This window comes from Tasmannia lanceolata, unplaced genomic scaffold (genome assembly GCF_043159265.1).
Source record: "Tasmannia lanceolata isolate RefF3 unplaced genomic scaffold, GAP_Taslan_0.1 ptg000003l, whole genome shotgun sequence".
Lineage (NCBI taxonomy): Eukaryota > Viridiplantae > Streptophyta > Magnoliopsida > Canellales > Winteraceae > Tasmannia > Tasmannia lanceolata.
In genome coordinates, this window is record NW_027518680.1 from 57,778,920 (window position 1) to 57,790,333 (window position 11,414).

The following is an 11,414-nucleotide window of genomic DNA, read 5'->3' on the forward strand; positions in this document are numbered from 1 at the left end:
TTTACTATATACTTTTGTTTCTCGTAGAAGTGATTTTCACGGTTGACATGTCGGGATCCTGCTACTAATAGGTGAATTAGATTTTGGTGGTAATGGGCTAGAGTGAGCCTGCAGAAAAATGAATGCTCTATGCCTTTACCAAAGCTACATTGGTATTTTTATCACTGTATTAAGTAAAACATATTCTCATTCTCTAACTTTTGGAATAACAGTGTCCTTAGTCCTATCCTTTTTTCTATTAATTTGAATTAGGAAAGTAAATTCTTATTGTCTAAAGAGATCCTTGGTCTATACAAGCTATTGATTGGCCAATTAGGGGAAAACCAATCAATGCAGTTTACTACTTTACTAGTTTTAGCCCATCCAAGACTTTGCTTATCAATTGGGTTTTGGATCAATGGGTGTGTGTGTGTGTGTGTGTGTGTAGAGAGAGAGAGACTATACACCATCATTCATCTAATTTAAATGTTGGTTTATACAAGCTTTTCAAACATTGCCGCCACTAGTGCTAAAAAAATTAGCTTAGTAAACTATCCAATCTTTTTCCTTTTACCATTTCTATACTAGAAATCATCAGGAAAAGGCTCCTCCTTCACTGAAGGAGCCATCCATAGTATTTGAATATTAGTTTTCTCCCACAGGTCATCATCATGCACCAAAATCTCTTTCTCCTTCATCACAGGAATCATCTTCTTTAGCATCTCTGGCACCAATTCTTGGAACCTCGACTCATATCCATCTCCCAAATCCACTTTCATACACGTAGTCATCCTCCTCAAAATTCCCAACCAGAACTCTTTGAAATCCGGGCTCTGCGAAATTGGATTCAAGAACTGCAAGAAAACCTCCACCAAAAGCTCCATCCCCAACATCAATGTCCCCTCCATGCTCATCATCTCCCGCTCCGCATTCCCCCTCCTTGAGTACTCAACCATCTTCTCATGGAGATCGTCAAACATAGCTAAGATCACATGGTTGAATAAGTTTATACAGTTCAACGGCGTAAAACCCAGTTCGTCGGCCAATGCGAAACTCCTTTGTAATGCCACCACAGAGTGGTTTCTTAACTCTTCTCGCCGGACGAGGCTAGTTTTCCTCAATGTTTCAGCAAGCTTTCCAAACAAACTCGTTGCAACACTGCTGGAATTACTCCCCTTTGATCCATCTTCAACAGAAGAGCTGCTTGTATTGCTGACACTACTCCCTGAATCGGAAAGGCCGGTTTGATCCCATTGGATTATCATCTTGACAGAATCTGCCATCAAGTCTATTATTTTCGTACTCTTCTCTAGTGGGCTAATCCTCGATGCGGTAAACCCAAACGCGCAATCAATGGAAGCGGTGTAATTTGATTTAGTGATGAGGGTCTCATCTGATAGCAATGAGATCAAAGCTTCAACTCCTATTTCAAAGGTCTCAGGGTGCCGGGCAACAATCGATAATAGGTGGAGGAGCGTCTTCCACGTTAGATGGGTTTGGATGTTTTTTCCATATTCAGATAGAATTTTGCTTATGGTTTGGGTCAGGCTCTCGCAACATGTATCGAGAATTTCTTTATCTAGCTTCCATGTCTGGTTTATGGACTTGAAGATCAGCTCCTCGGCGAACTTATCAGATTGGGGAGAAGAGAGAATTTTGAGGCTGATCTTGAAGAGTCCCACAATGGCCTTCTCTGCAAATGGGCATGGGGAGAAGAGTGGGAATTGAGCAACTATCACCAGATAATCATGGAAAGAAGGCCAAACGGTTAGAAATCTGTGAAGATTGGCACAAGTAATTGTGATAAGAAGCTCCCAACAGAACCCAACTGTTTCCTCTTCTTCAACGGGGGTGCTAAATTTTTGTCCCTTTCCCGCCGCCGCAAAGATCAGAGCCCTCCCAAGATTTAGCAATGATTCATCTGGCAAGTTTGAACTCTCACTAAAGATGTTCCCAATCTTACATTGCTGGATTATCTTTAGATTCTGCTCAAACTCACTTCCAACATGAGCCATGGAGTCGTCGCCACTGTCTAGTGATAGAAACTGCGAGAACCGTCCGATCATGCCCGAAATCTGTCGACCGCTGCTGAATCCAAGGTGAAAAGAAGGGAAGATAACACATGATTCTGACTTTGAGTGCTGAGATAAATCATTTAAAGAGGTGGACGTAGTATCTGGTTCAATTACGGACTGAGGCAATAGCTTGAGCCTCTTGAGTTTTAGCAAGCAGTCTACTATGTTCCTCCATCCCCCTCGGATTGAGTCTCCAAACTTGTTAGCAATGGTGAAAATTGCAAGTGTTGCCATTCTCGGCTTCAAGTCATTGCTAAATACAAAAAGGGTCTCTTCTGCGGTGGAATATGGATTTAAGAGAGTGGTAAATTTTGAGAATGAAGCAACAAGTTCATCCAGTACATCTTCCAATCCATACCGAGCGATTCTCGCAACTGAGAATAGCCCTTCAGTGCATTCATGGAGGATTTCTTCATCATCGGCATGTTCGAAAATTGCAGAGAGAGCTGAAACTGAAGGTCCAGAGATGACAGCGAATAGTTCTCGACAAAGGCGATGCTCAAAGTTGCATAGGATGAATGGCTCAATAACTTTGGCTCTCTTGATCAAATTCATCCATCTGTTTGGATTCATTTCAACAGGCGTGCCAGTTTGGCCAAAGAGTGTGATTGCATTATTCAAAATGGATTGAAAGAGTTCAGAAAGATATTCTCTAGGAAGATCATTTCCCCCATTAATGGCTCGATTGTTCCTTATAAACTCTTCTTCTGTCATCTTTTTCTTCACCTGCGGATTGTGTTGGTCAGTGTTGAGCATGATCAGAGAGTAGCAAAGAATGAACACAACATCCTTGCTGACAAAAATTTCAGATGACTGTTGTTCATAAAATTTCTCGGAGAATGCTTCGAGAATCCTTTGAATCTTTTGTGATTCTCCTGGCAGTCGGAAAGTCTCGAGGAAAGTTCGGAGAGCAGTGTCGAGGATTACACCAGAAAATTCAAATGCATCGGTAAACTCTTTGAGGACCTCAACGTGGAACTCGTCAGGATCACCGAGATAATCCCCAATCTTGTTCTTGTCCAAACCAGGCGTGTAACGGTAAAAGTATGCAATGCTCTTAGGATCTGGAGGATTAGGAACCAGATTTGAGAACTTTAAGAACTCTAGACCTTTCTTCTCATCTCTATTGTAATGGTTTGCCGCAATCATTATCTTTTTCTTCTGCAATTTTCTTGTTCTAATGAAGTCCACCCAAGTCTCTGGATCTTCATAATTATCACACTTCTCTACCCAAAAAGGTATGTACTCAGAAAGCTCAATTGGTTGGAACATTTGGTTTGGATTCTCATCATTGTCTATGTTATCTGCAATGTTATTGATTACAGCGACTAGGCCTTCAAAGGCCTGAACCTGCATACTAGATAATGGACTACTCGTCGGGAATGCATTCTTGCATAGCAACTTCCCAATCTCTTCAAACACATTTCTGCAAACTGGGTCACAGTCAAAGTTGACATACATTTCAATTATGAAAGTGGGTTGTCTGCAAAAACTTATAATTCCTTCGATTGCAACTTCCTGAAGCTGAGGTGAGCCCCCTCTCGCGGCAATTCTGAACAGCACAAAAGTGAAGAATGCTTCTAGTTGGAGCCGAATGGATCTGTTAAACAAAATAAACCATTTTGTTATTGATGAAGTATAAATGACTAAATAAAACCAACTCTAACAGCTTAAGCTTTTGGAGTCATTGGTTGTTTCACATGGCATCAAAAGTATTGACTTACCGCAGGCCTTGGGTTCAAAACCCAACAACTCCTTGATAATTAAAATCCACGTGTATGGCCATCCCAAAAAAAGGGGCTATCCAAAGGAGGGTCTACATGTGACACGTGTATGGCCAACCCAAAAAAAGAGGGGCCACGTGTGAGGAGTATTGAAGTATAAATGATCAAATAAAACCAACTCTAATAGCTTAAGCTTTAGGAGTAATTGGTTGTTTCACATGGTAACAGAGCTATTGCCTCACGGCAAGTCTTAGATTCGAAATCCAACAACTCCTTTATATTAAAAATCCACTTTGTATGGCCAACCCAGAAAGAGGGGCTACATGTGACACATGTATGGCCACTCCAAAAAAGGAGGGGCCACGCATGAGGGGGAGTGTTGAAGTATAATAGATTAAGTGCGTGAAACGCCGTTTGAAACACCGTTTTGAACGGAGTTTTTGTGCTGTGGGTTTTTACATGTTTGCCCTCACCAAAACCCATTTTTACATATATGCGTGCGACTTTATGCGTTACGTCAAATACCAAAAAAGTGGGGGTATTAGTATCATTCTTGAGGACACAAATTTGTTAAATTGTTAATATTTAATTCAAAACAATGGGGCTGCTGATATCATTATATGATCTCTTAATTTTGATTTTTTAAAGACAAAAGAATTAAAAGAAACCCTAGTTTCTTACTTTCTTCATCTACTTTACAAAGTTGCAAACCCACTCGTCTGCCTCACTGCCTCAGCGCCTCCACTCATCCTTCAAATCCGGCCGTTAAGAAGAAGAAGGAGAAGAACCCCAAAGGTATAGCCTTTTTTTTTTTTTTGGCAATGATGTTTAATTTTAATAGTGTTTGAATGAGATCCTAATGACCTTTTAATATTGGACCTAATGAGAGAGTAGTTGAGTTCCATTGAGGCCAACCAAACAATGCCCTTTTTGGTCATTTTACCACTAAAACTCCGTTTTGGGGCATTTGCAACCAAACACACAATACCTCCGTTTGCTGTTTAAAATGCCGTTTTGATCTGGCGAACCAAACATAAAAACGCCGTTTGGCAAAATGTCGTTTTGAACCAAAACACCGTTTTGCAAAACGGCGTTTTAAACGCTATTTCAAACGGTATGCCAAACACAACCTAAATAAAACCAACTCTAACAGCTTAAGCTTTTTGAGTAATTGGTTGTTTCACAGTTATCTTACTGTTCTTTATTCTTCTACTTATGATATAAGACTATAAGATTCAAGATTACCTGCGTAGAAAGTGATACAGGTTAAGAACAATACTGCAAATCATCGACAAAACGAGCAGGCTACAATACGTTCCGTAGTGGATTAAATGGTGGAAGAGATCATCTTGGATCATCCTTAGAAGCTTTCGATGCTTTCCAACTCCTTCTCCTCCCAATTCAATCGCGGAATTGATCAAGACCAAAGCAAAGAGCTGAACATCTTCGTCTGTATTTGTGGTCGTCAACCCCTCAGCATCAACCACCTCCACCACATTCAGCAAAGAACAGAGGAATTGAAAGATATCAACCATACAATGAGCCCCATAACCAGAGCCGACATTTTCTGTGATATCACAATCGTCGATATCGGATTCTGAAACTCCCCCATCTGAAGTTTCAATTTCTGGCAATCGGGTAAAGATCACTTGTATCAATTCGTGCATTGTGTACCTATTGAAGAATAAATGATTAAATAACACCAACTTTAACAGATTAAGCTTTTAGAGTAAATGGTTGTTTCACATGGTATCGACAGGTCCTAGCTTCAAAACCCAACAATTTCTTGATATTAAAATTCCATATGTACTGCCAACCATAGTTAGCAAAACATGATTAGGGAAACAAATGGGACGGGGAAAAATTCGAGTTTAACACTATTGGTGAAAAAAACGTAGTAACAAAATGGAAACACACAAAATGTGTTCAAAATTATTGGGGTAAGATTATAAAGTTGGCCAAAAAATGCATTTAATACGTCTAAAACGTGTTTAAAACGTTTTCTACAAAAAAAGAGAGTTTATTCACTGTGACAATAAAACAATTCTCTTTTATAAAAAAAATTGCTGTTTAAAACGACCTTCTGCTAACTAAGCTGCCAACTCAAAAGAGGGGCCACACGTGAGGGAGAGTGTTGAAGTATAAAAGATTAAATAACAACAACTCCAACAACTTAAGCTTTTGGACTAATTATTTGTTTCACAATACCGCGCAGTTCTCTGAAGCAAATCCCCTCTGCTCGCGGACTGTTGAACGACCTGAAAGCACGTATTCACGACAGTACAAACAGTATGATCAGTCAATAAAACCGAAGCCGGGTTCTTCATAATAGCCATTAAAACTTGCAAAATCCTCATCAAAACCGCATCTTCCGATACGGGGTCAGTCTTTTCGAGACGACAATTCATAATCCCAGACACAACTGAGTGTAATGCTTCGCCTGCCCCCGGAGTCTTTTCGTCAAATATTTCGAGTTTGATGATTTTGAGGATCGCCGAGAGGGCGACACCTGTCGCGGGGGCAGGGATCTCGTCACTCTGGATCACGTCGAGGAACGGAGAGAGGTATATTGAAGGGTCGATGGCTCGCCATTCTTGTTGAGGATTGAAGATGAGAGCGCGAAGAGATTTGAGGGAATTCAAGAGGGAGGCATCTAAATGCTCTTCTGGGGGAGGAAGGAATTGGGAATTGAGATATGGGATTCGTCGAATAACCGCCAAAACCGCACTCACTTCTGTGTTCAACATACAAGCTAAGCCTAAATCTTTTTGGAGTTTGGATTTTTTCTTCTTGGTCATTTGTCCACTTTGTTTAGTATCTTCTTCTTCTTCTTCTTTTTGTTCTATTTCTTTCGCCATTTTTTCTCTTCCTTTGAAAAGATAGTAGTAACTGTTTTTGTCATGTGTTTGAAAAACGGTTAGAGAAGGATAATAGACATGGGTTGCCGGGTAAAATGGCTAAACAAATGATGGGTCTTTTTTTAGTGTAAATTTTGACAACCTTTTTTTAAGTACTTTGACCATTTCTTCTCATTTCCTTTTCCATGGTAATAGTATTTCCAATCATAACTTAGGAACTCTCTCTCTCTCTCTCTCTCTCTCTGTCTGCATGAATCTCAGCCGTCCGTTTGCCACAATGAAAACATCCCATCCTTTTGGATCCTAATGCTGTGTTCATATACAAGGATAAACTGCCGGGACCTAACAATCTCTTATGGAGATTGGGGTTTCATCTCTATCACACAAAATTGGGGTTTTGTTCGTCTCTTCAATTTCTTGTTCCATGTGATCTCTCAATTGAAGGAGCCATCTCACTGACTATTTTTATTGAGTCTGTGAGTGTGTTGATATGATTCACCATGGAAATCATTTCATTCAGTTGATGATCCAACTGGTTTGGTAATTGACATTGCAAAAATTAAAATATCTGATGACAGAAGAGGAAGCTCCATTGATATGGAAGACCCACAATAATGGGAATGGGTGATTCTCTAAACCAAATTCAAAAGGCCCTGCTTTTCAATCTTAAGTTCTGTTTCAGAATTTTTCAGAATGGTTTGCAGATTTGATGGGCTCTGACCAAACCCAATAATGTTAAAAATTATAATCTTGATATGGAAAATATGATGGGTGAATTAAACGTTTTGTTTTTTGGTAAAAATATGGGATCTTCATCTATTGAAATTAGGATTTTTTTATTTTTTTTTTTGGGAAGATTTCCTCTAGAATCTGGGATATTTCTTTACATAAGAAAATGGAATTTTCATGGGCTGATGTTAGACTTTTTTTTTCAAACTCAAACCTATGTGGGTTACTCAGAAAAAATAAAAGACAGAATTTTATTGGGTTTTTTTTTTTTTTTTTTTTGCTTATAAAAATGGCATTTTTTTTTTGTTGGGCATTCGAGTCCTGTTGAAGAATAGGGCAATTGAAGAAATATGGGAAGAGATTCTATCAGAAAAGATGTTATTTTGAGAAATAGAGGAATAGAGAAGCCAAAGAAAGGGTAGAATTTCAATTTGAGTGCAAGTTAATGATCAGATGGCTAGGATTGATTGAATTGTAGGTACTTTAGACGGTTGAGATTGGAGCAAAATACTTGAATTTGTAGTCCTTGGACTACCAAATTGGGCCTCCCATTTAGATCAGTCTCTTCCACATCAAGGAAGAGTCTTAGATTTTTTCCTTCATTCCTGATATTTGATATTGATGTAACTTGGGCTTTGTCAGTAGGGAAAATAAGGGAGTGTCGATATCATTTTCCTATATAAAATGTATAATCCATGGAAAACAACATTTGAATTGGTGATATCGTTACAGGAATTCATACTATGCTGGAGTGGGAGGGCTGTGTGTGACAGAAATAAGGGCCTGTTTGGATGCCGAGAAGATTTTGATTTGGAATTCTCACATTTGCAGCCCTTTTTGTGTTGACATTTGGATCCCGATCAAATCCTTGAATTCCAATTCAGTGGCTGACAGTGAAAAAAAATCAGATTTCCAAATAAGTTGTGGAAATAAGTAATCGGAAATCTACAAATCTGGCACTTTCATTCAGCCTCTTTGCTCCTCAACTTCTCCCTGCAGTAGGAAGTACCTCCATCCCTCTGTCTCTTTCAACATGAGCTGGCGGATCTATTCATTTTATACTAAAAACTCAATTCCAAAATCAAATACAAAATATGAGGTATCCAAACAGGCCCTAAATGATCTTGAATTGAATTTCCTGTTTTTCAAGCTAATCTAGAGAGGGAAGTGGGCATGTGAGGAGGAGGCAGACTCAAAGATGATGGAATTGCAGAGATCAAACTATTGTTTTTTGCATAAATGGTGTGATCAGTAAAGGAGGGATTGGATTTCTGCCAATAACAAAACTGAATGAGGTTACAGTGGCAGAAGTAGGGGTGCAACTTGGGCTGGGTTGGGTTATGGTTGGGTCGGGGCTAAAAAAAAAGAAACAAAATATAGAAGGAGATTTTATATGGTGCCCGGCCATGAAGTCCAGTGTGGGCGATACCACTTTTTAAGAGTATGATGTTGGATCAGATATCAAGGGCAGAGCTTTTATCGTACTGCCCACATTGGACTTCACAGCCAGGCACCATATAATCTCTCAATTTCTTTTTTTTTGAAATGGCAAGATGAATTCAATAAAAAGGAAGGGGACCGAGGTGGGCCTCAACCAAAATTACAAAAAAAATAAAACAACAATAACAAGAAAGACAAATCTCAGGGAGGAAGGAAGTCAAACCACTCCAACTCCAACCTCCTAACCCCACTTCTAGCCAAGGAGTCCGCCTCCCCATTAGCAGATCGCCGAACATGATTGAAAACAATAGATGAGCCCGCAATTAAATCATCTATTTCATCAAAAATAGAAGAAAATCTCCAAGGAGGCGACACCAACCCCTTCAACCATTTAATCACATTCAAAGAATCTCCCTCCACAATAGTGATATCCATGCTATCTCTCTCAAGCCTTTTTATGCCATGATAAACCGCCCTCACCTCGGCCTCCGAGGCATCACAAACTCCAAGAGGGCCAGCAAAAGCCCATATAACTTCACCACAAGCATCCCGACACAACCCACCAACACCGGCCGGGCCCGGGTTCCCAATACTCGACCCATCAAAGTTAATTTTGAACATTTCAATAGGCGGAGCCTCCCATCTCTGAACAATCGGATGCCGGATCTTCCTACTAAAGCAAACAATCCTCCAACCCTCCCATAAGTCAAAGGCCGATACAAAACGGAAAGCCAGTAATCTCTCAATTTCTCATATATAAGTAACCATGAATCTAAGATTTTGAAAATCGCGATAAAATTGTGGTGTGTGTGTGTGTGGGGGGGGGGGGGGGGGGGGGGGTGTACACCAATACGCTTGACTCAGGCATCAGAGAGTTCCCCCGGAGTTGGCGCTTGACTTAGGCATGTGAGAGAGAGTCCCCATCGGAGTCCAACTCCGGCTCTCCTTCCAACGCATTTCTGTAAGGGGGGTAGCTGCCCTGTTGAGTTGGGCCAAACTCCTTAATAGGCCCAATTCATTGGGCTAAGCTCCCTTTAAAATTTCAGGCCTGCCCCCCTTATGTATAAAGCCTGGATCTGCCACTGCCTCCAAAGCCAGCTCAGCACATGTCCTCTCCCGAGAGTCGGTCCGGATTCCAGTGGTCGGTGGCAACATACCTTACGAAGAGTTACGTATGATCAATTTGCAGGGAAGAGAGAAATAATCAATAGTAAGAAAACTGGGAGTAAATGGCGTAAGTTGCAGCTCCAATTTTCGAAGAAGTTCATGTTACAAGGACTATAATAGGGAAAATAAAAGCAGCTCAAAAAATATATAGATATATTGGCCTTATTCCAATAGGCTTATGTTTCTTTCAACATAAAGTGAGTGTAAAACAAATTCTACGCCCATTTTTTCCCTTATAATTATTAGTAAAAATTATTTTACGCAGTTGAAAGTGAGTGTAAGAGGGCGAGGTGGTCACGAGTAGGGTTGCTCCATTTTTGACATAGTGGTCATGAGTTCGAGTCACGAAAACAGCCTCTCTGCAAAGCAGAGGAAAGGCTGCGTACATCTAGTCCTCTCCAGACTCCGCAATGGCGGAAGCCTCGTGTACTGGGCTGTCGTTGAAAGTGAGTGTAAAAACAAATTTTACGCCTATTTCCCCTTAAAAATGTCAGTAAAACTTATTTTACGCCCAAAAAGAAATGGAAGCCTTGAATGAAATGATGTTACTAGACATCATTAGTTGGTCCGTTTGGATGTACGCCATGTAGAAGTGGGAGGCGTGGGAAATAGATTCCCATTTCTTTACTTTCATTCTCTTCAATAGGGGATTTGCTAGCGTCCATCACGTAAGGCATTTTACGGATGGCCTGTTGTATCTCAGAGCAGCCACCTCATGAATGAAGACAAATCTGCTGAAAAGTGAGCCCATGCGGCTGCTCTGACATTCAACAGGCCATCCGTGAAATGCCTTATGCGATGGATGCTAGCAAATCCCATCTACTAGAGGGGGCTGTCCCAAGTTAAAAAAAAGGGGCAAAACTAACACTTCCCAACGAATATGTCTTTTTACTCAAATTTTCTAAATATTAGGTGCAACCAAAAAAAAACTTAGTGAAATTAAATATTTGCCCCCTATTCTTCCTCAAGTGCCTGACATCTTCAAGGATTTCCCAAGAAAAAAAAAGTACTTTCTTCTACTTTATAAAATGTACTTGTCTTCAACTTTATGGTGCGTGGTTGCTAATGTAGCATTGAAAACTTTGGAGACTACCAGATAAGTTCCAGAGGTAATAATTGCATGTTTGGTAATGTGACATCAATGTCTTCTCATACTTTCCAAGCCAAAATTCTCAAAAAAAAAGGAATTTGGCTTCGAAAATTTTGCCTTTTCGCGTTTTTTCTCTTTTGTCTCTCTTCTCTTTCTATATTGGTAATAACACCCCTCCCACTGCCCTACGAGGTTGGCAACCAAACACTACTTCTAATGGTGTAGCTACCTACCGGAATTTGGCTATGCTTTGTTGCAAGTAGTTACCTTGTAGAATAACGGTGTAAGCAGTCAACATGGAGGAGACAAGCCTTGTAGTTACCTGGAACTTACCTCGTAGAATAGTGGTAGA

General features: G+C 40.3%; 1 protein-coding gene across 1 annotated transcript; it reads right to left on the minus strand.

Moving 5' to 3' along the window:
• Window positions 1–436: 436 nt before the first annotated feature.
• On the minus strand, window positions 437–6,656 carry GNL2 (GNOM-like 2). Its single transcript, XM_077374368.1, has 3 exons — window positions 5,987–6,656; window positions 5,024–5,452; window positions 437–3,654 (listed from the first exon to the last, which is right to left on the minus strand). Exons 1-3 carry the CDS (start codon window positions 6,634–6,636, stop codon window positions 564–566), a joined length of 4,170 nt encoding a protein of 1,389 aa, XP_077230483.1. The 5' UTR covers window positions 6,637–6,656; the 3' UTR covers window positions 437–563.
• Window positions 6,657–11,414: the final 4,758 nt, after the last annotated feature.